This window comes from Camellia sinensis, chromosome 5, assembly GCF_055761805.1.
Source record: "Camellia sinensis isolate YWXY chromosome 5, ASM5576180v1, whole genome shotgun sequence".
NCBI lineage: Eukaryota > Viridiplantae > Streptophyta > Magnoliopsida > Ericales > Theaceae > Camellia > Camellia sinensis.
The window spans coordinates 204050043-204077534 of NC_138965.1; the positions used below are offsets into that span (position 1 = coordinate 204050043).

The 27492-nt window shown below is 36.4% G+C and overlaps 2 protein-coding genes across 3 annotated transcripts; one reads left to right on the plus strand and one right to left on the minus strand.

The window, feature by feature from the left end:
- The first annotated feature begins 1154 nt into the window (after positions 1-1154).
- Positions 1155-27492, plus strand: LOC114287142 (uncharacterized). 2 transcript variants are annotated; one of them, XM_082871260.1, is made up of 6 exons: positions 1155-1477; positions 1727-1822; positions 1952-2170; positions 8155-8251; positions 26646-26708; positions 26861-27492. In XM_082871260.1, exons 1-6 carry the CDS (start codon positions 1397-1399, stop codon positions 27052-27054), a joined length of 750 nt encoding a protein of 249 aa, XP_082727386.1. In that variant the 5' UTR covers positions 1155-1396; the 3' UTR covers positions 27055-27492. The 2 variants fall into 2 exon arrangements, with proteins under 2 accessions (XP_082727386.1, XP_028086225.2); XM_028230424.2 differs by lacking the exons at positions 8155-8251; positions 26646-26708; positions 26861-27492 and adding exons at positions 4831-4927; positions 6017-6079; positions 6232-6581.
- Positions 9414-13959, minus strand: LOC145790391 (uncharacterized). The gene is made up of 8 exons (XM_082868121.1): positions 13788-13959; positions 13064-13314; positions 12745-12972; positions 12508-12600; positions 12306-12407; positions 11653-12203; positions 11424-11512; positions 9414-9857 (listed from the first exon to the last, which is right to left on the minus strand). The coding sequence occupies exons 1-7, from the start codon at positions 13957-13959 to the stop codon at positions 11506-11508; spliced, it is 1404 nt and encodes a 467-aa protein (XP_082724247.1). The 3' UTR covers positions 9414-9857; positions 11424-11505.

Consider the following 27492-nt stretch of genomic DNA (forward strand, 5'->3'; position numbering starts at 1 on the left):
TAAAAATTTAATATCATTCTTGAAAATTAATAATTAGTGATTTTTTTTATAATATTTAATGAAAAAAGTCATTAATTATTATAAGACTTGTTAAATAATAAATTCAGCTATTATTACTTGCATAGAAGTTACCTATATTAAATTCATGTTATTATGAATGTTGGGTCAATCTAAATTTTTTTATTGATTTACAAATGAAAGATTTAGTTGGAATGGAACCTATGATATACCTCCACCGGTTTCAACAATACTTTAGGCTTTGTTTGTTTTTGTCTAACGGTGGTGAGATTGGATTAACAATCGGATGACTCTCACCTAAATCATGTTTATTTTGGAACTCTCACCTAAATCATATTTATTTTGGAACAGGGGATAATTTACCAATCCGTGGTAATGAGAAAATCTATTTACAAAAATATAGTAAATATTATAACTATTAATAATTAAAAGGATAAATTACACTTTGCGTCCCTTATGTTTAATCAATTTTTTACTTTGACCTTTAAAGTTTATTTTTTCTCACTTTGATTGTTCATTTTTTAAGTTGTTCCTAATTTACTATTAAAGTTAATTTCTGTTAAAAATAAAATAGAAAATGACACATTAGCAGTCACGTCACGTGACATAAAAATAATTTATTATATATAACTCACATCTCTAACATAAATTTAAATTCTAATTTAATAATATATTTTTTATATTATGTGACAATTATTATGGTATTTTTTGTCTAATTTTAAACAAAAATTAGCTTCAAGAGTAAATTAAAAAAAAACTTGAAACATAAAAGATCAAAATGAAGAAAAATAAATTTTAAAAATCAAAGTGGAAAAATGATCAAACCCAAAAGGGTAAAATATAATTTACCCATAATTAAAATTATAAATTTCTCTAATTTTTTTTTTTTTTTTTAAAGAAAAGAAGAGATGCGCCTATCTATACTATATATAAACTCTGAAATTTTGATTTATTATGTTGTCACATGTTTATTCTTTATTTTAAATAAATAAATAAATAGATGAGAACTTAAACTTTAAACTTATATCAACTGAAGAAAGATCCTTACTATTTAAATAACACAACATATATAATAAATATTTAATTTTATTTGTACTTATTTAAATTTTACACATATGTCGTGCGCGCTAACCGGTATTAATGAATAGATGGCCGGCCACCCTTTTTCTTATGCCATCTTGATCTTGTGTAAAGTACCGTTTACTTTCAGACTCAACCATTCCTTAATGGTTAAGCATGCAAGAAGATTCAACCTTGGTAAGAACTCTCTTGTATATATATACACTAGCGGGTGAAGATCAAAATTACTCTTTCTCTCTCTCTCTCTCCGGACTCTTTATGCCCCCACAGATTCTGCTATTGCTGAAGAAGACGCTTAATGGAAGAAATTGGAACCAGTTCCTCACCAATTCCTCCTTCCTCTGCTTCTCCTCCGCATCTCGATGAAGATTATCCCAAGGTTCATTACTCTTTCCACTGCTTTCTTTATACATGGAATTCATGGTAGGGGAAGGTTTTGATAAATATTAATATACCCACCAAGTTTATGTGGAAGTCGTGTATCTATGTTGTTGACTTGCATCATACTCTAACATCAAATGTTTGGCCACACAATTATGAAATTTGTTAAGCAAACTTGAATTTCTCAACCAAGCATCAAATGTTTTAGCAGCAGCAAAGCATTAAAAATGACCCGTTGCATATACAGGATGTGCTGAACAGTATTCACCCTCCAAGGCCAGATTGGTATGAGGAATTATTTGCATTTGTCATGGCTAAGGGCAGTAAAGCATATGAGGCACAGGTTAGTGCCTTTTTTTTTTTTTTTGTTTAACAATTAGACCAGGGTGTGCAAGTATTGATTTTGCCCCGCGTTCTTGTTACTGCAATTTCAACCATGTTTATATCTAATATGCACCTCTTCTTTGGTAAGGCTGCACGTTTTAAGACTCAGATCTTTACAAATTTGAGGGGAAAGGATAAGACAGTGTTGGAGCTTGGCATTGGGACAGGTCCTAATCTCCAATATTATGCCAGCGATAACGGTGTTCGTGTTTTTGGCATAGATCCCAACAAAAAGATGGAGAAGTATGCACAGGCAGCTGCAGCAGCTGCTGGCCTACCTCCGGAAAATTTTAAATTCATACACGCGGTACTTTTTTCATTCCATATGACACTATTTACATTGAATCTCGTTTAACTTCCAAAGACAGTATAATCTTCCTGGAAATTATGTAGTTAGGCACCAAAAAAGCAGGGAAAAAGCAAAAAAAAAGGAAAAAAAGGGACATATTTAGACTGTTCTGCAATTTCTTCACTGGTGTCATTTTTTGTCTTCTGTTCTTAATTTCAATGTTCAATGGTTAAATCTTTAGTAAGAAGGTGCTCTGCGTTGCTGAAATGTTCATTTCGTTAAATATGTGAAATGTGAAATATTGCAATTGAGTTTCCTTTTTGCCCTTGTGTTGCTGAATGTTGTTTAATTAGCTCCTAAGTTTCCTGATGAGAGATGTTAGTGCTTGAAAGTTATGGTCCCAGACTCCCACGATTGCTCTTGGGCTTGAGGTGACTGCATGTGGTAATTATGTCTTCTTTGGGCATCGCAAACTTTGGGCAAACCACTCCTCTAAACTGTTGCTTATAATGTTTGTATTGAATATAACTGAGCCGTCTTAGATGACATCTTCTTCTTCGTCTTTTTCTTTTTTCTTTTTGTTTTTTTAAACTGGCACCGCACCTTATTTGTTTTGAAGGTGTCTGTTTCTTGTTCTCTTCTATTGTATTGCCCACTCATTACATTTGTGATTCTTGTGCCTTTTTGTATGACTACATCATCTGAATTTTTTCTACTTTTACTCATCTCTTCTCCACTTCACTGCTTCATTGATGTTTTCTTACCAGTTGCAATCAGTCAATTATTTCAGTGATAGCCTCGTGTAGGGGTGTTCGCGGATCGGTTTTTTGCGGTTTACGGTTCGGTTTTGCCCGCTAGCATCTATGCGGTTTGGGAAAAAATCAACCCGCAACTGCCCGCAGTGCGGTTTGCGGTTTATGCGGATAGGGTTTGCGGATGTGCGGGTGGTTGCGGGCGGTTTGCGATTTACACTTTTTTTAAAAAAAATTAATTTTTGAGTTTTTTTTCCCATTGAATTTAGGCATCAGATTCATTTTATATATTTGTGATTATTTGACAACAATTTTCTGATGAGTTTACAAATAAAAATTGAATATCAATGGATTAAATGAAAGTACCTAAAACAAAGAGACCCTACACTAGCATTTTCCCATAAAAAAATGTATATCGATGCATTAAAGGTTGTACACAATTAGAATTGCCAGTTCAGTAATCAATAATCAAACTAGAAGCTCCATCGACCACCAGAAGAAAAATTTTATTAGAAAAAAGTGGATGAGTCACCAATGAAAATATATAAGAAATAAAGTTTAAGACTTGATAATTCTACGGCATTAAGAAAGTTGAGAAATATTTAAAAATAAGGATCTTAGTGTCATAGAGAACATAATGGGGCTCCTGTTAAAGTTACAAAGTTGGTATATAAAAAAATAATAATAATAACAATAATAATTAAAGTGCGGGCGGTTTTACGGATTGTGGGTTTAAATCGCGACCCGCCCGTAACTTGTAAATTTATCATATTTTAAACCGTATCCATCCGCATTATGTTTGTAAAACCGTCCATTTATATACGAATTAGACGGATTGAGCGATTTGAACGGTTCGGATAAACCGTTACTCACCCATAAGCTCATGGGCGCTCATAATTACTACTGTTAAAGAAATCAACGTAGTTGTTTTATCATGTGGTGACATTTCAGCCTCGTGTGTTTTGTGGGTTTCTTGATGTGACTAGTGACATAGAGTTTTGACTGCATCTTAAAGCGTTTGATTTTTGTACCCCCTCTTCCCCTCCCTTCTATTTAACCTTCTTTTCGACAAATCTAGTTGAGAAGAGAGAAGAATAACTGAATATTGTAGAAAGCATCTTTGATGAGTTGTGGTCTTAGAGCTTGTTGGTGATGAATCATCACCACAAAAAAATCATTCAGTGTGTTTGGTTTTAATTTTTTGAATTTAATTTTTTAAAAATTAAATTTTTTATTTTTTGTATTTTTTTTTATTTTAATAAATATTTTTAAAATTTTAAACATTTTTTTAATTTTTTTAAATGCATCTTACTTAGATATATCTAAAAGTAAAATATTTGTAAAAAAATATTTCAAAAAATTAATAAATATACAAAAATACGAAAATTATACTTAATTTTCCTATTTTTGATATTTAGGGAATTTTTTAAAGATCTTTTTCTCTAAAATTATATTTTTTAAGTGTATTTATGTTAGGTGTGTTTAAAAATTAAAAAAAAAATTGCCTAAAATATTAAAAAAATTTAATAAAAATAAAAAAAATATGAAAAACAAAAAAATAAAATTTTTGAAAAGTATTTTTTGAAAAACTTCAACCAAGCAAAGTGATTGTTTTTCACTATAGGAGCATGGAGATTTGGATTGTAGAAATAAAACAAATTACAGGATTTTAAAAGTTCCACAAATTTTGGTAGGAATATATGTTATACGAAATTCACTAATTGAGTTGTGAAACTACTACCCTATTATCGGTGCTTCAGCCCATTTCCTTTTGGGGAGGCATGTTTGTCATATCCTACTCTTATACTGGATCCAAATTCCAAATTATTGGTTGCTTCCTTGAATTATATATGTTAGTCGAGAAATTTATGTGTCAGGTTAGGAGGTTAAAATTCTCTAGACTTAAACGTTGTTGATTTTGTGCAGGTTGCGGAGGTTTTGCCATTAAGTGATGCTTCCGTTGATGCAGTTGTCGGAACGGTTGTACTGTGTTCTGTAAAAGACATTAATAAGACGCTGAAAGGTATGTAAGTTAGGGTGACTTTCACTTTCTTCTCAAGTTAGTCTACTTAAGAAATTGAAGTTCAAGCAGATACCTTATATTCACAGAGGGTCAATCTCGGAGTGAAATTCAGTGAACCATAACATTTTCCAGTGAACTACTTGCATATATAATATGACACAAAAATTCCAAGTAGTGAATTAGTTTTCTGTTTTTTGAACTATATTGAGTTTGTCATTAAAACTTCTCCCTCTTCAAGTTTAACCCGAAACTCTGAAGAAGAATGCACACATTGAAGAAATTCAGTTTTTGGCTAAAACTTACTGCATGATGGCCCAAAAACAAGAATTGTGATTGGTCAGAACACTTGTGAGTTTGGTAAACTAGGTGTGAAAAGAACAGAAATGATTAGGTAGGAGAGAGAAAAGAAAAGATAGGATAGTGGTACTGGTCTCTTTGCTTGTTTGGTTGAGTAGAGATAACGAGAAGATGATGGATTATCCTCTCTTCTTGTATGTGAAAGATAAAGGAGAGGGAAAAAAAAGAAAGAAAAGAAAGTCTTTTTAATGTAAGAAATAAGGGCAAAAATGACAACTAATTCCTAAAAGAAGTAAAGGTGAAACTGGTAACTAACTACTAACCCTTCTCCATTTCTACCCATTTCTCTCTATTAAGCCATACAAACAGATGATTTGGAAAGAGAAACTCGTATTCTTTTATTTTGTCACATTAATGTAATTATGCCCTTTTTATTTATGCAACATAGGCACAAATCCATCCTTAGAATTGAAATCAACAAAAAAACTAGACACAATAAATGAACATAACCTCTAAAATGTCATCTTGCGTGTATACTTTGAAATTTACCCATCCCAAAAGTTATGTAAACCGTAATCTAATAATTTTCAATCCAATAGGCTTCAAAATGCCCCTCTATAGGTTGGTTATGTGGCCATTTAACTTGGATGGACTAAAATTTGACTGCAAGTGCCCTAACTCGAATGTAGTATGAGCTACTTTTCCTTATTTATTTGGATATGATTTATGAATTTTGCGAAATTTCAAGATCAATCAAGCCATTCTATAATGAAAATACTATTGAATTCACAGAGGTGATGCGGGTGCTTAAACCGGGTGGTCTTTTCTTATTTGTGGAGCATGTGGCTGCAGAAGGTATGGAACTAATTATCTTAATTCATGTGATCGAAGTAAAAATCTTGTAGTTCTATATTTCAATTTGAAACTCTTCGTCACTGTTGCCCCACTTTGTTGAGTTGGTTCATTTTTAAGGTTTTCTTTCTCTTTTTCTTGTTTTGGTTGGATAGATGGTACGATTCTCAGATTTCTACAGGGCATTCTTGATCCACTTCAACAGTGTGTCTCTGATGGGTGTCACCTTACAAGAAAAACGGGAAAGTGTATATCTGAAGCAGGGTTTTCTGCCGTCGACATAAACACGGCTTTCGTGTCTGTTGCCTGTATTCTATTCCCTCTCGTTTACGGAATTGCTTTCAAGTAGAATAAAATGACAAAAATGGTGTAATTCATAGTAACTTGCAGTTTGGTGATGCTGAACATATGTTGTGGCATTTGATTGTCAATTCAAGAGAATGTGCTAATGCATGTACTAATGCAATCCCTAAGCAAATGGAGGATCTTTGGAGTATTTCATTCAGTATTTCATTCAATATTTTATTTTTGTTGGTCAAGATTGGATCTTTTTTTTGCCTTGCATGAGGAAAGTTCATCCCTTACCAGGCTCATCGCCAAGTATTTTCGTGCAATGCACTTACAATGATCTGAGTTACACAATAATCATGTGGGCTCGCTTATGTGTGATTTATGATTTGAGGTTGGTCGGGGTATGTTGATGATGTGATTGAGTGTTTTAGGAACTTAGGCCATGTTTGATTGATTGATTTGGTTGGGTAGAATTTGAGTATGATGAATTGAGTAATGGAATTACTAGAGTGGTGGTTTTAGGACAGAGATGTAAGATAAGTTATGTTTGATTTTACATTAATGTGATGATATTAGTTTGTTAGGATTAAATCTGACATTATGTAAAAACATTTAGTTATATAAAAAATGGACTTCATATTTTTCAAGCTCGTATGGTGGTTAGATCAATGGTTGAAGGAGTAATGGGATGAATTGTAAATGTAGACATTTTATATTCACCTCTCAGTGGTTTGAGTGAGTCAAGCAATGAACTGTAAATACAAACATCCTATGTGCACCTTTCATTACCAACAAAGCACGGGTTTAATCAATACATGTGGTTTGCTGTTTATTACATATATATGGTAAAATCAAAATCTTCCACACCTTGAAAGGGTGGCCTTTTCTAGGTCAACCACCTTTCTGTTTTACCTTAAATTATTACATAAATAAACTTTTGTTGATATTAACAAAGAGACTGTAATTTATCCTAGTGCAGCTCTTTATTCGTATGGCCATCTTGCATTGGCTGCACAATTTATTGGGTAGCTTTTGGTATTTTTCAGTGTCTCATATTTATCGAGAGGGTAATTCTATAGCTCATTGTTTGAGCAGATTAGCATTTGATAGCACTGGTATGTGAGTTTGGATAGAGGATGTTCCACCCTCGCTTCAGTCACTAATTTTATCTAGTGTAACTAATGTTATTTCTCAATTTTAACCTTCTCCGTTCTAAAAAAAAAAAAAAAAAAAAAAGACTCTAAATTAATACTAAAAACCATTATGATATTTTATGTGCAATCTCCATTACAAGTTCACAAATATTGTGAATTTAAGCGTGGGGTGGAGTATAAAAAAAATGTGAATTAATTAAAGGTTTCAATTTCAAGCAAGTCTAGAAATAAGGGAATGTTAGATAATGCAATTCAGCACTTAAAAAGACATATTTCGTGGTTTTGTAATTATGTGATCTTGTTTAAAAAATAAGTTTCCAAATTTAAGATGTGCAAAAAATATCAATTAATGTTGAAATGTTCATAAAAATGAGGCTTGAATATTTAAAAAGATGGAGGAAGGGAGGGAGCCGTTGAGCAACAATGGCAGGTTTTTTTTTTTTTTTTTGGTGAATAACTACAATGGTAGGTTATGAAAATAAAAAGGATATTTTGTCAATAATGAACAGTGTAAGCAGTAAACTTTAAAGCAAAGTATCATGAGTTTTAATAGATATTTTTGTTGTGACAATTGATAGGAATTGGTTGCTTCAGCCCATTTCTCTAGACTTAAACGTTGTTGATTTTGTGCAGGTTGCAGAGGCTTTGCCATTAGGTGATGCTCCCGTTGATGTTGTTGTCGGAACGCATGTACTTTGTTCCGTAAAAGACATTAATATGACACTGAAAGGTATATAATTTAGTGTGACTTTCACTTTCTTCTCAAGTTAGTCAACTTAAAAAATTGAAGTTCAAACAGATACCTTATATTCACAGACGATCAATCTTGGAGTGAAATTCAGTGAGCCATAACATTTTCCAGTGAACTTCTTGCATGTATAATATGACGCAAAGTTTCAATTAGTGAATCAGTTTTCTGTTTTTTGAACTATATTAAGTTCGTCGTTAAAACTTTTCCCTTTTCAAGTTTAACCGGAAACTCTGAAGAAGAATGCATACATTGAAGAAATTTAGTTTATCGCTAAAACTTACTGCATGATGGCCCAAAAACTAAAAGAATTGTACTTGGTCAGAAAACTTGTGAGTTTGGTAAACTAGGTGTCACTACAAGAAAATACACTTTTGGCGACTAAAACATTCGTCGCCAAAAGTGCATATTTTAGTCGCCGAAAGTATTTCCCGACTAAATAATTTGGTCGTTGGATTTGTCGGCCATACATAGTCGCCGAAAGAATTAGCGACTAAAATTCATTTAGTCGCTATAAGTATCACAAAATACCGACTAACATGTTAGTAGCCAAAAAGACAGGTATTGGCGACGAAATAATTCTTAGTCGCCGATAGAATACATTGCCGACTAAAACTTTAGTCGCCGAAACCTTTCATTAAATATTTTAACTCAACTATTAGCTACTAATGTTTTTGTCGCTAAAAAATGAAATATCTACGGCGGCAATATTATTAGTCGCTAATAGTGAAGCTTCAGCTACTAATGTTTAGTCGCCCATGATTTTTTTATGTTTTCGCGACTAAAATTTAGTCGCCTAAACTTTCTTGGGGTTTTAGCTACTAAAATAAGTTGTCGCCATAGCTGTTTTGGAGTTGTTTTGGCTACCAAAAATTTTGTCGCCAAAAGTCTTTTCAGCTTTAGCCACTATACATTTAGTCACCATAACTATTTTATTCGTTTTAGCTACTAAAATTTTAGTCGCCAAAAGATTTTTCTTTTTAACTACAAATTGATTTCTCACCAAATGCATCATTTTATATTTTTGTTTTGTTTGTTTAATTTTACTAAATTTTGTCCAAACCTGTATGTATCCATCGCAACCTGTATGTATCACCTACATGGTTCACTTAGAACCATAAAACAAAAATGAACACCTGCTATATATATTCCAATTACAAATAATAATGTAAACTTATATACGAACGAACTATATATATTCCAATTACAAATAATAACATCATACATTCCAAATACGTTACCAAAATTATGTCCTCTATACACAACATTTTTACTATACTATGCATTGTAATGACCATTTGACAAGGTACAAATTACTATGGTAATATGTACCACGACAAAAGGTAATACAAGCTCCAAAAATATTATGTACCCCACCATAAATTATATGTACGATGCATCCAAATTCCACGGTTCATTAATTAATACAAGCTCCAAAAATACTTTGTACCCTGTCAAAAATTATATGTTCGATGCATCCATAGTCCACAGCAAAAAGTATAGGACGACAAAAAACTTCCCAACTTTCCCAGCTTGTGTATCTTCCGAGAAAAAATTAGAAGATCCACATGTCAATGCCAAAAGCCATCTACATAACAAAAATTACATCCATTAGTTCCATTGTAAACAAAAAGTTATATTGATCTACAAAACACAAATTGCAAGGATGTCAATTGTAATTGAAATTGTATGTAAATATAATTTGAATTTAGGTATTTCAATATACTTTTTGTACACGTTAACTTTTATTTAAAGTGCAAACAAATTTGTAAGTCAACCCCAACTCAAGTTTACTCTAATGTGTAAACATACATATATTTTATTCATAACTGTACGTATATAGAGATTGTTATAGAACATATATATATATTGCTAAGCTTTAATATATTTGTATAAGCTTTAGGCATTTTTCACGCCAACTCCCAACGTACACGTGCTAATTACGTCCCGTCCGTCCCCACACGTCCTATTTGACACGAGGAAACTACCCGTACCATCCCCGCAGTGCTTCGGGGGCTGCTCTCAAGTTTTGGCCCTCGAACGCCTTTTTTCGGCTAAGTTTATTGCTTTTTTCACGCCAACTCCCAACCTACGCGTGCTAATTACGTCCCGTCTGTCCCCACAGGTCCTACTTGACACGAGGAAGCTACCCGTGCCATCCCCGTAGTGCTTTGGGGGCTGCTCTCAAATTTCGGCCCTCGAACCCCTTTTTTCGACTAAGTTTATGGCGTTTCTCACTCTAACTCCCAACGTACACGTGCTAATTACGTTCCGTCTGTCCCCACAGGTCCTATTTGACACGAGGAAGCTACCCGTGCCATCCCCGTACTGCTTTGGGGGCTGCTCTCAAATTTCGGCCCTCGAAGCCCTTTTTTCGACTCAGTTTATGGCGTTTTTCACGCTAACTCCCAACGTACACGTGCTAATTACGTCCCGTCTGTCCCCACAGGTCCTATTTGACATGAGGAAGCTACCCGTGCCATCCCCATAGTGCTTTCGGGGCTGCTCTCAAATTTCGGCCCTTTAAGCCCTTTTTTCGGCTAAGTTTATGGCATTTTTCACGCTAACTCCCAATGTACACGTGCTAATTACGTCCCGTCTGTCCTCACAAGTTCTATTTGACATGAGGAAGCTACTCGTGCCATCCCCGCAGTGCGTCGGGGGCTGCTCTCAATTTTCGGCCCTCGAAGCCCTTTTCTTGGCTAAGTTTATGGCGTTTTTCGGGTATGCTCCCAACGTACACGTGCTAATTACGTCCCGTCTGTCTCGTCTGTCCCCACTGCCATCCCCGGAGTGTGTTTGGTGTACATAAAGATGCACTATGGAGAAGAATTATTTGCAACAAATATATATTGGATGTGACTAGGTGGCATTGTGTCCATTGGAAACCAGAGTAATATCCTAAGAACTGCTTTTCAAAAATCCAAACAAATTTTAATTTTGTTTTACACATTATTCAGTTCAAATTAGTGTTGGTTTTATTTTTACAAATTTATTATTAAGAATCACATATTCATTCTTCACAGTTAGCGTTTTGAAATCAAAGCTCCTTTGCAGTATTTATATGGCACTCATTATATTGTAGTAAATCAAAATTCATTCTAATTTCTCTTTAGTCTTAAATCTCAAATCACATTCAATTGGAGTTGGTTACCTTATAGAAATCAGCGTACGGTCGTTTCTGTAATGTATCAAAACACCAGGTCCGCTGCTGCAATGTCTACTCACATGATGCCTCATAACCTATTCGAAGCACATCACAAAGAAAATATTTGCATACCAACTTTAGAAGACAATTCTATGAAAATATGATCCATATTTTTTGTACAACTTGCAGTGCCAAGAAAATTATGTTTACGAAATAGTAAGAAAATTATGTTTACCGAATAGTAGGATGACCGTTTGAACCTGGCAAGAGGGTTGTGAGCCGTGACACCACGTCGTTTAGATGATTGAGTTGTAGTTGTTGTGCCTCCCGTGCTTTTTTTTCTTCATCAACTTGTTTGATTAGCTGCTCTCTTTCCCTCGTAATTTCCTCCCGATCTCTTTCGCGCGCCTCTTTCTCCTTCAATAGCTCCTCCCTATCTCTTTGTCGCTCCTCTTTCTCCTTCAATAGCTCCTCCCGATCTCTTTGCCGCTCCTCTTTCTCCTTCAATAGCTCCTCCCGATCCCTTTGCCGCTCCTCTTTCTCCTTCAGCAACTCCTCGTGATCACTTTGACGCTGCTCACGAAGAACCTCCAGTTCCGCTCTCATTAACTCCATATGTTTATCACGTGCTCGTGCCGCACTAGAAGCTGTGGAAGAGGGTTGTGGGCCTACCCCACATCCACGCAAGTAATTTTTTTTTTCCCCGAGCACTTGCCTTGATATTTCTTCGTGGGTCAATTGCAACCCCGCATCGGTGGCTGTCGCTTGTAGATTCACCATATCATCCTGTAATGCCAACAAAACAATAAAGTGAAGATGGGAGAAGGAATTTAAAAAAACTTTATTAATTGATATGCATCACACTTTGTTTCAACATTCAATACTCACATGTAGCTCACCACATTTGGGGTCAATCCAATCTCCCGTCTTCTTAGACTTGTGTGCTTTCTTATAAAATTCGGGGAAATCTATATCCCCATCCTCATTTGCCTGTTATGTTCGGGAAAAATCCATTGACGAATTAGTACATGGTAATATTCACAATCAAGAAGAATTAATCATCCATTACATGTCTAAATTAACTTCTCACCATTAGCGACATTGCTATAGGAAATGATCGCGATCCACTTGTATGATTATAGGGGAGCATACCCCTATTTGCTTTACCAGCCGTAGACCGTTTCTACAAAAATATTAAAAGAAAAAAAAAAAAAAGAACATGCTTTACTAAGTTTCAGTGAAGAAGTTGTACATCTATTAGTGAAGAAGTTTTACATATTAACACATAAATTAATTTCAATAATGGCCTTTCTAATTTATTTGTTACCAGGTGAGATTCGTCTTTCCAAGCAACATCAATCAAATATTTCCAGTCCTCCAAGCTCACTCCACTAGGCGGACGACTATAGGGGTCATCAACACCCTTTTCCTCAAGTTCGAGGAACTCTTGCTTTAGATTGTACCTCCAATCCTTGTATAGCAAATATGCCTTCCTATCGAGGATCTGTTGAGCTTGTTCATCGTTATCAAAATCATCGCCAATAACAAACTTGTCCTACAAACATAGATACAGAATTAGTTGAACAATTAATTTAACGAAGTACAAATTATATAATAAAGACATTATGGCAAGATGAATGTCATACTAGCACCGCTTGGATGACCGCATCTTTCGTACTTTGATCAATTTTTATCCATGACTTCACGCTCTGAAGAGGGCACAATCGTCTAATTTGAAGGCCCAACTCATTCGTCGCTGGGGTTGCATTCCCTCCTGTGATTGCGTTCAACACCCGATTGACGTAGACATGTAATTTCTCCCCCTTTTTCCTAGCAATTTTTTTCTGCACGCCTTTGCCTAATGTAGGTCCTCGAACACGAGTTGACCTCGTTTGCCCTACTACAAAAGGGGAACGTTGTCAACATTACAAACATTGCTAATGGAGTACAAAAAGAAAATGCTGCACGTAAAGTCCTGTCACTTTTTTTGCTGCCTACTGTTGCTGCCAGCTACTGTTTGTGGATATAAAATCGGACGTTAATTATGACTACTGTTGCTGGCAGCTACTGTTTGGCTGCATACAATCTTGGAAAATTATGCGACAACTTGGATAAAGTGTTGGTAAATTATGCATAAAGTCTTCGTAAATTGTTATGCCGACCGTTGCTACCAACTTGGAAGGTTGTGTACCTAATATTTTATTTCTTGTGTAAGTGTCCTTGTTATGTGTATATTAATGTTTAGTTTTTTTTTCCTTTGTTTTTATTTGCCTTTATGGGGTTTTCATTGCCTTACTTGATGACTTATGCACCCCCCCCCCCCAAAAAAAAACCAAATTATTTTTAAACAACTAAATAGTATGCTCTTACCCACTCCACCTGGTTGCGTCTCCTCCACCACAGTTTGTGTATCATCTGGTGGTTGCGTCTCATCAGAGAACATCATCGGGGTGACACTCTCCTGTGGACATGCTTCAGATGTTGATAGTACGTTGCCACTTGTTGCTCTCTTCCGTCGGCCTGTCTTGACTCCCGGAACCATTGTACCTACATTACGTAACAAACATACATGAGTAATAAACATCGCATAAATTAGTAGTGTAATTGCTGCAATAATGACACAAGACTGTCTACTCAATAATAAAATGCTCGTTAAGCAATGGTAAACTAAGAGAACATGATGGTGATACACATTAATCTAGCAATGTCCTTCCTACTCAAACCCATTTATTCTGAAATTTTTAAAAATAGATTTGTAATTTTTTTTATTAGGTTCCCATAGCTATACATGTAATTTTGTTTTTTTGTATATTTGCTTATTGTTTAAAAATAATTTTATTAACCCAGCAATTACATAAGTTAATAAATATATATTTTTTACTATCTTATAATTTCATATTAGTGGAAATCTGAAGGAACAAAATAATATCAACTCAATCGGAGAGAAAGGATATTATGTCAAGTTACCCGAGGAAGCTGCCCGGCAAGAACACCGAAAAAGCCTGTTGTCCCTACCACCGTAAAGAGAAAAGATGCCTGCATGACTGAATGAAATCAAATTCATGGAGAATATAATATTTACGAATTACAATGGTTTACATCTTGCAAAAATAAGAAAAGAAAATCAAATGGAAGGCACAGGTGTCATCACATTCTACTCTTGATTCCCCAAAAGTACAGAATGAAATTTATGCAATGGAATGTATGCTCTTTTATTGTTATAGGTTAAACAAAACATTTAGTGTAGGGCAACTTACATCATTTCTAACACTTGGGATTGCAAGGTTCTCCGCGTTTTAAAATGGGAGTGGTTTTAGATAAGGGGAAAAAAATCAAATTGTAGATTCAGAACATGAGAAAATAATTCAATTTTTTTTTTTTTAAAAAAAAAAATGCAATCTTCAAATATATTGTCATCCTAATCCAGTGAAATGCCCTAATTTTGAATTCAAGAAAAGAAGGGTTTCAGAAATTTTTTTTTTTTTTTTGGGGGGGGGGGGATCATATTGTAGCTTCAAAATATGAGAAAAAAATTCGGAGAAAACATAAAATAAAAATATATATATATATATATATATATATATAAACTAACTATAGAACATTACAAAACCAGATTTTTCCTCAACCAACAATGTTGGTTTTGAAACCAAAACTCTTTGTTTTGGAAGCCCATTAAGGAAATTGATAGCCTTAGTCAATTGGTATTGCACTAAACATTTAACATGTATCGCATGTTGATGCAAAAATATGGATGTGGTTGATTTGAGATTGGATGCAAATATCTATGAAGACAAATTATGGATCAATTAAATTTTGTTATTATGACATGGATGTGGGTGTGTTTGATTTGAGATTGGATGTTAAAGCTAAATTTAGCTTAACATGTACGCAATATAATGTGCTGATTTGGGAGGGTGGTCGGTTATAATTAAGATTAGATTTGGGAGGGTGGTCGGTTATACTTTGGTGTTTGCTTAGAGTTTAAACATGGATTCTTCAAGTTTCCATAGCACTTGGCATTTTCAATGCATAGAAACATATCTATATTACATTTCCCAAATAGATCATGGAAATTCACTCAAAGCGACGTATTAAAGAAGATACAATGAAGTGAAATTCTACTTGACATAGGTTTAATGGTCGAAAGTTTTCAAGTATTCTTGGTTTCTATGGAATTATCATGATGGAGTGATAGGTTATATATATTTAACAATTAATCATTAGCTTGTATTTAGCTACTTGTTTTTAATGCAGTATTTTGTTCATAATTATAGTCTTATTTCTATGGCAAACGAAAAAAAAAAAAGGCATTCGCAGTTATAAACTCTAGCTAATTAAGTAATAAGAAACAATCTTGAGGGCAGAATGGATAACAGAGGCTGGAAACCAGTTGTACGAAGAAAAGGACCGGTAAGGTATTCAGGGGATCGTAGGGGAGGGGGTCTATTTACAATTTTTGTAGACAACATCCGTGAGTCCATGAACCCCAAAGGTCTATTTGGCTTATTCTCCAAGTTTGGTGTTGTTAAGGACATGTTTATACCAGTGAAAATGAGGAAGCTAACAGGTTTGAGATTCGGTTTTGTTCGGTACGATTGTCCAGTAGCTGCTGAGGTAGCAGTGCAAAGAGCAGATGGGTTATGGTGTGATGACAAAGAGATAAAGGTCAAACGAGTAAAGTTTACCAAAGAGGAGAGAAGTATTACAAGGGGGGATAAAGTGAGCCATCAACCAGGAGGAAATCCTCAAGGAATGCTGAAGGACAGTGAGACTGTCAATATAGGCGTCCAAAAGGTTGGCATACTGAGATGGCGATATTATGGAGGGAGTAAGTCCTATGTCGAGGTCGTTACAAATGGCAGCAGCTATGGGAAGGAGGAAGCAATTGTTCAGGTTAGAGAAGTAGGAAATAGGTGGCTGTATAAAAGCCTAGTTGTCAAACTCCACAAATTTTTCTCATTCCCAGCTTTGAAGGAGGAATGCAAGAAGAGAGGCTTGATGAAGGTGCAAGTCAGAGCAAAGGAATGAAGGATAGCAGTGTTATCATTTGAATCAGTTCAGGAATTGAAGAGTAGTAAGGAGAAGTGAAGAGGTGCACAGTGAAGAGATAAGTAATATATAGACCTAAACCTTCAACTGATGGTTTTGAAGTGCACATTTTGTTCATATAATGAAATTAAAATGAACCAAGCAATACATACCAAAACAAATGTACATTATTTATGTACATTTACGCACAGCAGTAAACAAATGAACATTATTTATGAAGAATGGATCACAGAAAAGTAACAGCAGTGCCAGATTTGCTGCACAGCCCCTAGTAACAGTTGAGTAAAATTAATCATGAATTCATGGCAACTTACTTCTTTTACTTTTGAAAAGACACGAAACTCACATTTTGCCAGTTCTTCTTCAACAATGAAACCAGAAAATTAACACTGAATTGCACAGTTGGAAAACAGCAACTCCCATGCAGAGAACCTTCTTCAGTTGGAATTTGACTGTCACTTTTGTCTCATTAACTTTAGACGCGACAGGTTCTTGATGCGTGACAAGGGTAGGAAACTTCCCTGCATTGGAAGAAATGGAACTCGTCAGATACGATCAATGGTAACTAACAAACTGAGACATAATAAGGAAGAACAAACATGAGCAACATACTCCCCAAAATACAACATTCCATAAATGACATCCCAAAACATGCAACTATACAATCACAATACACCCCAAAATCAGGTCATACACCTTTCATTGAGCCTAAATCTGCTCCAGCAGCATTCATGGAGTGTTGTCTTCCTAGTTTTTTTAATGGTTTGTGATCATGTCAAATATGAACAAAAGCAAGAACAAACATGAGCAACATACTCCCCTTACAAATGATCTCATCCACCATATTGGTTTAAAGTGGGTAACGGGCAGAACACTTTTCTTTGTCTTCATAATTGGCATCCTGTTGGTCCTTTGAAGGAAAGATTTGCAGATTGAGTTATTTATGATGTAGGCTCTCTAGCTTAGGCTAAGGTTGCTTCCATTATAGATGATGGGAGATGGAGATGGCCTGTGTGCCAGACCTGGGAATTAGATGACATTAAGGCTAATGTTCAGGGAAACCCAACTAATATGGAGGATAAAGCTATTTGGCTGGCATCCTCTGATGGGTGCTTCTCTATTCAATCTGCTTCGAATTTGTGGAGAACCCAGCACCCTAAGGTGCAGTGGGCTAAACTTCTTTGGCTCAAGCAATCACTTTCCCAGCCAGCATAGCAGATCCTCAAACATGGAGAGTTCAACTACAATCAAAGCAAAAGTGGGTATGCTCCCACGCTACCAATAAGGGTTCGATTCCCCTCCTGTTTACCTGGTTCAAACTTGGCGGTGGCCTACACCTAGCACAAATTCTCAGTCATTAGCCTTGACATTTATATGAAGTTGTGACTGCAGCCCCGCGCAATTTTGGGACACATAAATCTAATTATCATCCTGGAGAGAAGCATCTGCTGCTAGAGATGCTAGAGCAGAGACTACTACTCAAAATAAACAGAGGGCTGCAGTAGGACCTTCCACAACTTAAAGCATAGGTCAAATGCATATTTTAACATAACCTACCATAAAAATCTTGCCAGACAAAGCTGGCAGACACAATAATGCAGCTGAATAGGGGATCCATAAAGACCACAGAAATACCATCCCAGTTAATACAACTTGACACACAGATCGTGATAAGGCAACAGTAAGTAACTCGACAAACCGCTGCAACATGAAGACGACGACATGACTGACTTTCAGACACCCATACTGAGCAATTGCTGGACTGGACGACAACTCTGGACCTTCCCGACTGAGAGTAATAGCTGCAGCCGTGAGAGTTTGCGTGCATGTGATGTTCTGAACTGTATTAGAGCACCACACATAATTATGCAGCACCATTGACAGACCACTGGTTCTTCACATGAAGGCTGCATTTTCAGCTTTATGTACAGTTCTGGTTTCCTAAGCTATCCTTTGAAGGCTTGTTGACTAGAGCACCACACAGAATTTTACATAATAGTAATTATTAGTATAATTATTATTATACTAATATCAAAGGGAAAACCTCTCTCTCACTATTTGCATATGATGTCAGTAGATCCTCACACTTAAACCAATTCATTAGAAAATTCATAGATAGTATATGGTTCGTAATTTCCATTATGGCTAGTATGTAGTAACAATATAAAGAACTTACATTCTATATAAGGGACCTAGCACCTAAGCATATCAGTGAAGCATGAAGCAGCCAAAGTGGACAAAGACAGCGGCGAACTGTCAAACTCAGCAAACAGAGACAGAGCAGATGTGCAAACCAGCACAAATTGTGGGAAAAGCAGCCAAACAGCACAGGTGTCCGACTGGAAAAACTGAACTGAGTATGAATTTGATCCTCAATTTGCTCTAACAGTTCATACAAAGTGTAGAGGAAATTAAAATTAGAAGGTTCAAATTACATGAAATTCAAGAGTAGGCATGAAATTCAAATTACAATTTCTTCAATATTCTTAATTGCCCTCATGACATCAACAAAACAAGCCAAACAAAGAAACAAACTGAGTTAAAATTCTAGGTCCGTATCTGCATCAAAATCACTTTCCATCTCATGTTCTTCGTCATCACCCGAGATTGTTAGGTCATCGTCGTCATCGCAGATGAAATCATTGTCCATAACACCCTCCGGTTGTACACGCTTATTGGACTGAGAAACTTCCATTGAAATAATTTGCGGTTCAATGTCATCCCGACGTAAAACAACAACATCATCAATAGGCTCAGTTGGTACAACAGTACTATTTTCATCATCTTGCAACACTTCATCAAATTCTGGCACATCCAACTCTGGCACATCCCAAATTCGTCGATGTTGAAACTTTTCTACGACTCGCCAATTCGGCCCTAACTTCGTATCAGGAACGTAGAAAACTTGTTGAACTTGGCCTGGGAACACAAAGGAGTCATCTTTATACCATCGACTTCTTACATCAACAGTTGTCACATGTGGTTCGACACGCAAAGTTCGAGTACTACCAGTGTTATACCATTCACATTGGAACAAAACAACCCGGTGTCCAAACAAATATGTCAGTTCCCACACTTTACAAAGGTAGCCGTAGAACTTGATCAACTGGCCTTGGTGGTCGCCTTCCACTACCAACCCACTATTTTGACATTTACGACGGTTATCACGGTCGATAGTATGGAATCGGACGCCATTACAAATGCATCCCGAATATGTATTGACTAATGCATTAGGTCCATTGGCTAATGCCCACATCTCATCGGTTGCTTCGGGTGAGTTTTCATTTCGCAACTGGTTCATCTACAGAAGAAAGTATGTCATGTCAATTCAAAGTTAGAATAATTCAACGTTAGGTCCACACTTTAGAGTAACACGTTACATAATCTTACGCGAGCTTTGAACCATTTAGGAAATTCTTTGCATTGTCGCGTTGCAATGTTGCATGAACTTCCATATTTTTGTTGCAACACGAGCTTGTGTTCCCTAGTTAATACGAAGTACATGATAAGTAATTACAATAATGAAGACTTTAAAAAATAAAAACCATGAAGGAAAGGTATGTTGCATATATGATGAAGAAGCATACTCTAGATATTCATCCACTTCCAAACTATTGTGTAGGACAAACCAATGAGCCAATTCACGGTCAGCTACGGACACATCAACAGCCCTGGGGAGTTGACCAAAAGGACGAAGAATTTGAGTGAAGATCGCCAACCCCGGGCCATTGGCACCCCCATCGTAGTTCCTTTCTTCCCGGTTGAACACCGTTTCAACTCCATGCAAATACATTGAACAAAACATCGTACACTCTTTGGATATGTAGGCCTCCGCAATGGATCCTTCTGGACGAGCTTTATTGCCCACAAATCCTTTAAGAAGTCCAAGCATCCTACACATAAACATCGGCGTGATCGTCAGTATGTTCATATTGAACTATAATTACAAGAAAAAATTACTGACTCGTTGTTATACCTCTCAATAGGATACATCCATCGAAATTGGACAGGCCCTCCAAGCCTAGCCTCGTAAGGCAAATGAATTGCCAAGTGGACCATCACATCAAAAAAAGCTGGAGGAAAAATCTTTTCAAGCTTACAAAGTATAAGTACGATTTGTTCTTGCAATTTCTCCAAATCAGTCACCCTCAAAGTCTTCGAGCACAACTGTTTAAAAAAAGTTCCAAACTCGAACAATGTGGTCCCAATCTCGGTAGGAAGGTATCCTCGCATCCCAGTGGGAAGAAGTCGTTGTAGAAGGACATGACAGTCATGACTCTTGAGGCCAACTAACTTACAACCATTCGCGGTGACACAATTGGATACATTTGCCGCATAGCCATCAGGAAACTTAATTGATTTCAAGAAATCATAAAACCCTAATCGTTCTGCCGGGGACAATGTGTACGATGCCGGAGGCTTTAGGAAAGAGCCATTCGCATGCCTTATCAAGTGTAAGTCCTTTCGTATTCGCATGTCCTCTAGATCCAAACGTGCTTTGTCGGTGTCCTTGTTCTTGCCATCAATGCTCAATAGTGTCCCAAGCAGATTGTCACATATATTCTTCTCTATGTGCATGACATCAAGGTTATGTCGAAGCTTAAGTGTTTTCCAATAGGGTAGGTCGAAAAGAATGCTTTTTTTTGTCCAGTTCGGAGTTGGATTTTCAGTCCTTTGTCTTTTTTGGTTGGTTGGATGCTTTCCATATGGCCTGTACGTACCCAAATTAACTTGCTCCAGTATTTGTTCTCCCGATAACTCGACAGGTTTGGACCGATTCTCAATGTCACCGTTGAATAGCTTACTTCTACGCCAATTATGGTTCTCAGGTAAGTACCGCCGAGCACCCATAAACCCTATCTTATTGCGCAAACGCTGAGATGATGCATCCACGTTACAATTAGGGCAGGCCAAGTAACCTTTTGTACTCCAACCAGACAACGAACCATATGCAGGGAAATCATTGATGGTCCACATGACTGCTGCATGCATTGTAAATATTTGGCCGGTAGAGGCATCATATGTGTCCACACCATGCTGCCACAGATTAGTTAACTCTTCTACTAATGGTTGCAAGTAAACATCGATGTCCCTGCCGGGTGCGGATCGTCCGGGAATAAGCAATGACATCATGAGAAATGGATCTTTCATACACTTCCATGGGGGTAGATTGTAAGGCATTAAGATTACGGGCCACATGCTGTACGATGTACTCATATGTCCGAATGGATTGAAACCATCCGTCGCAAGCCCTAGCCGTACATTCCGAGGATCCGCAGAGAACGTAGGATGCAACCTATCAAAGTCCTTCCATGCCTCACCATCAGCTGGATGTCGCAGTACTCCATCATCCACACGCTTATCTTTGTGCCATCTCATATCTACAGCTGTTTTTTTCGACATGTAAAATCTCTTCAACCTCGGTGTCAAAGGAAAGTACCTCAGTATTTTCTGTGGAATTTTTGTACCCGTCTTGTCGTTCAACTTGTATCTAGACTCCGTACATGTAGAACAATTCTCCAATGTGGCGTTGTCCTTCCAAAATAAAGTACAATCATTCTTGCATGCATGAATGGGCTCATATCCCAAACCCAACTCACGTAAGAACTTTTTCGCTTCATAAAGGGTCCATGGAACATTTTCATGACACTTTGGGAGAATGTCTTTGAAAACTTGCATAACCATATCGAAAGATTTGTTGCTCCATTTATTGTACACCTTCACGTGAAGCATCTTAATTACGAAGGACAAGATGGAAAACTTTTCACACTCTGGATATACTTTACGTTGAGCATCATCGAACAACTTCATGAACTTAAACAAATTGTGCCTCTCCGAACTAGTACGTTCTCCGTCGATAGGATCATCCATGAGACCACTCATGTAAATCTCTTGTAACATGGTTGGAAGTTCATCCACATTTTCGTGATTGGTTGTCATTCCAGCTCGGTCGGTTTGAGTGTCATCGTTTCGCATAGTAGGATGACCACGAAATAGGGGGACACGTTCCCCGTGGTGGACCCAAGTGCGATAAGAACATGCGATTCCTCTTCGAAGCAAGTGCAACCGTACAACATGTCGAGGTAATTTCGTGCCGTTCAAGCAATCAACACAAGGACAACGGATTTCATCCTGCGGCCCTAAATTCTTCGTAGCGAACTCCAAAAATGACTGAACACCTTGTACATACTCTTTGCTTTTTAGCCTATCTGTTATCATCATCCAACTCTTGTCCATTCTTGGAACAGTACACATCAAGCGAAGATGAACCTGGGAATCGACAGGGAATTGGAAAAATACTCTGTAATGGAAGAGAGCTTAAGTAAGTTTAGCAAATTGATTAGCATTGCTTTTTGAAGTGAAGAAAATAGTAATAACAGATCGGTCTCATGGATGATCATAAGAAATCATTAATCTTTTTCAAATTTTCTGCTCACTTTAGCTTTTTAAAATCTGTGGCTCCTTTTCTCTGGAAGCTTGTAAAATGTAACCTTTTATCCCTTTCAGACAAACCAAATGTACACAACTTTAATCTGAACCATCAAGATTTTTCTTTAAAGAAACAATAATGCACTAATGTCAAGTACGTTTGAGGTGTATCTTGCAAAAAGAAGGCTTGAACCCTTGATACATTTAGATAGGAACACCAACAATGGCCACTGTCACTCTCTTCTCATTATAAAATGGGTTTATTTATTATGGCATAGCTCATATTCTCAATTTAGATTGCCACAAAAAAATTACAAAAAGAGAAAAAACAACATATTTCATCAATCTCATAAACACTTTGTCTTTAACTTTGAAAACTCTTTGTCACCTTTTTTCAAAACATTTTGACTTTGATTTTGATATGAAACAATATGTCAACAACTAGAGTTTAGCATTTTTCACTCTAATTTTGACATTAAACAATATCACAAGAGCACTCAAGAAGTAGAGATGGCCCAAGCCTATTGAGGGCCTAGACAAATGAAATGTAGTTAGAATATGGTTTGGTGCCTTACATTGGCCATTGCCATTCTATTATTGTTCCCATTCTATAGTAAGATAGTGCAACTTCTTGTGCAACTTAGATTGTGAAGTTAGGTGCTTCCAGAATCAACGGTATGGTTGAAAGGGTACAGATATCTCGGGAGATCCGAGAGATTTTTTGTCATCTGTTTTCAACAAATTATGAGTGAAAGGACGACCATGTTCTGTAATCGTCATATTGACCAGATTATCGTCGATTGTTTCTATGGAGTTCCAAAGGTTTGCAGTGCAAAAATGTGAGAGTAATTAGGATATTGAGTAATCACACTTTGTAATCCTAATTTCTTATGTGACGGCCACATATTTCTAAACTAAAATTGACTTTTAAAGAAATAATTTTCAACTATAGAAATGGACGACAGTGTAAACCTCAAGTTTTTCGTAGTGTGTTTCTTGATTGGTCATCAACACGCCGTGATGGGGTATGTGTTCATAATGTATATGTTTCTCCGTTGCGGTCATCAAAGGTAGTTCCATATTTTTTGAACTATCTTTGTCTTACTCTTCTTGAAATGTGTAGAGAGAAGTACTGAAATATCTGAGTTTTAAGTCAGACAATAATCTAAGGGTCATGAAGAGTATAGACTACAAAAACAAACGAATGTGGATGTGTCTAATTGTTTGAAGAGGAGAATGCAAATAGTTTATAATGTTAAACTTGCAATTCTTTAAGGTCCAAGAAATATATATCGAATTGAGGTGTTCCAAATAACAACTACCTAACCCATTGAGATGCGGAGCTGGAGTATATCACTTGTCTTTCGTCTGTTGAATAAAGTGGTCAGGGGCTTATTCTGAAGTGTTTTGGTGGATAGGAATTGGGATAGATGATCTCATACTATGATCATCAGGCTTATTCTCAACTGATTTGGTGGTTACGATTCGAGTTAGGGGAGAGCAAGGTTGAATTTGGTTTGGTTTTGAAGTAAACTAACATCGAATAATTAGCTATGGTTTTATGAAATTTGGAATGAAACTGAATCTTGAAAATATTGAAAGTTTTCAACCAAACTATGAAAATGAGATTAAATTCTGTAATTTGGAACTACGATTTCTATAAATATATTTACATAAATGGAACTAAAATTCAAATAAAAATCATAACTATAAAGTCATGGACCTAACTGTCAATAATTAGGATTGAATCGAACCGATTTGAGGTTTTTAAAAAAAAAACAATTTCTTTTACTTAATTCGAATTTGAGTCACACCATCGGAACGTTTGAAACATGTTTGATACAAAAAACAGAGGCACATTTATAATGATAAGACTAACTCAGGAAAAGCATCCAAAATCAACAAGTGTTCAAAAAACAGATGCACATTTCGAACATTTTCGATACAAAAAAAAGAGGCACATTTCGAACATTTTCGATACAAAAAAAAGAGGCACATTTCGAACATTTTCGATACAAAAAACAGAGGCACAGTTATAATGATATGAGTAAATCAGGAAAAGCATCCAAAATCAACAAGTGTGTTAAAAAAACAGAGGCACATTTCGAACCGATTTGGAACATTTCTCGAAAACGGAGGCACATTTAAACAATACAAAAAGAATCCAAATCCAAAATCAAAATGGACAATCTGCAATGTCAACCACACCCATTCACGAAGTCAGAAAAGCCCTAAAAATTTGTGTACGAAATAAATGGAAAATGAAAGGACAAAAACATGTCAAACCCTAAAAGTAATCGTCAGAGAAGGGGATGGGAGAGACATCGACAACCAGATAGAACCAGCTCGACAGAGAGGGAGAGAGACGACAGAAACATACCTGCGATGGTGATGATCGCCGATTTGCAGTGGTGCTGGTGGCGAGCGCCGGTGGCCTGCGATGGTGATGCTCGCAGGTGGTGAGCGACGGGTTTGGTAGGGACGGGTTTGGTATGTTGATGTCGGTGTGTGAGAGGGAGACAAAAGAGAACAAAACACTGTGTGCAATATATATGTACTGGGCGCGAAAATTATTTATTTTCCCTCTAAAAAAAAAATTTGAACTTTTAGCGACTAAACGACAATTTGTCGCCAAAATGCATGTTTGGCGACAAGAAATTGGTCGGCTAAAGATTACTTTTTGGCTACTAAATTCAAATATTCGTCGCCAATACTGAATATACAACGACTAATACAGATTTGGTCGTCAAAAAGTGATAACAAAAATACCCTTTTTTTGGCGACAAAAATGCTTAGTCGCCAAATTAAACCATACGGCGACAAAATAAAATATTGGTAGCCTAAGTGGGTAACAACAGCGACTAAATGGAAAGTTGGTCGCCAATGATACTATATGGCGACGAAAATACGTTAGTCGGCAAAAGATTTCAATGAATGCCGACCGAAGCCGATATTTGGTCGATGAATGTGGTATTTTTGGCGACTAAAATTGGTTTGGTCGCCAATTTTAGTCGCCAAACATGCATTTTGTTGTAGTGTGTGAAAAGAACAGAAATGATTAGGTAGAGAGAAACGAAAAGATAGGATAATGGTACTGGTCTCTTCGCTTGTTTGGTTTAGGAGAGATGAGGAGAAGATGATGGATTAGCCTCTCTTCTTGTTTGGGAAAGATAAAGGAGAGGGGGAAAAAAAAAAAAAAAAGCCTTTTAATGTGAAAAATAAGGGCAAAAATGGCAACTAATTCCTATAAGAAGTAAGGACGAAACTGGTAACTACTAACTCCTCTCCATTTCTACCCATTTCTCTCTATTAAGCCATAGAAACAGATGATTTGGAAAGAGAGACTCTGTATTCTTTTATTTTGTCACATTAATGTAATTATACCCTTTTCATTTATGCGACATAGGCACAAATCCATCCTTAGAATTGGAATCAACAAAAAAACTAGACACAACATATGGACATAACCTCTGAAATGTCATCTTGCGTGTATACTTTGAAATTTACCCATCCCAAAAGTTATGTGAAAAGTAATCTAATAAATTTCAATCCAATAGGCTTCCAAGTGCCCCTCTATAGGTTGGTTATGTGGCCATTTAACTTGGATGGACTAAATTTTGACTGTAAGTGCCCAAACTCAAATGTAGTATGAGCTACTTTTCCCTAGTTATTTGGATATGATTTTTGAATGTAGCGAAATTTCAAGATCCATCAAGCCATTCTATAACGAATATACTATTGAATTCACAGAGGTGATGAGGGTGCTTAAACCGGGTGGCCTTTTCTTATTTGTGGAGCATGTGGCTGCAAAAGGTGTGGAACTGATTATCTCAATTCATGTGGTAGAAGTAAAAATCTTGTAGTTCTATATTTCAATTTGAAACTCTCTGTCACTGTTGCCCCACTTTGCTGAGTTGGTTCATATTTAAAGTTTTCATTCTCTTTTTCTTGTTTTGGTTGGATAGATGGTACGATTCTCAGATTTGTACAGGGCATTCTTGATCCTCTTCAGCAGAGAGTCTCTGATGGGTGTCACCTTACAAGAAAAACGGGAGAGTATAAATCTGAAGCAGGGTTTTCTGACGTTGACATAAACATGGCTTTTGTGTCTGTTGCCTCTATTCTGGGCCCTCACGTTTACGGAATTGCTTGCAAGTAGAATAAAATGACAAAAATTGTGTGACTCACAGTAACCCTGCACTTTGGTGATGCTGAACATATATTGCGGCATTCAATGGTCAATTCAAGAGAATGTGCTGATGCATGTACTAATGCAATCACCAAGTAAATGGAGGATCTTTGGAGTATTTCATTCAGTATTTGTCAGGGTATTGCTTCCATTCAGTCACAAGTTTCATAAAATTGCTATTGTTGGTGGTTGTGTTGTGATATTGAGTGGCTTATCTGTATATGTACTTATAGATTGGAAGCGTGATAATCTGTGAGGAGGTTTATGCTTTATCCTTGTAGATCATTATTATTTTTGTTGGTCAAGATTGGACCTTTTTTTTTGCCTTGCATGAGGAAAGTCCATCTCTTACCAGGCTCATTGCCAAGTATTTTCATGCAATGCACTTATAAGGGGTGTTTGGGAACT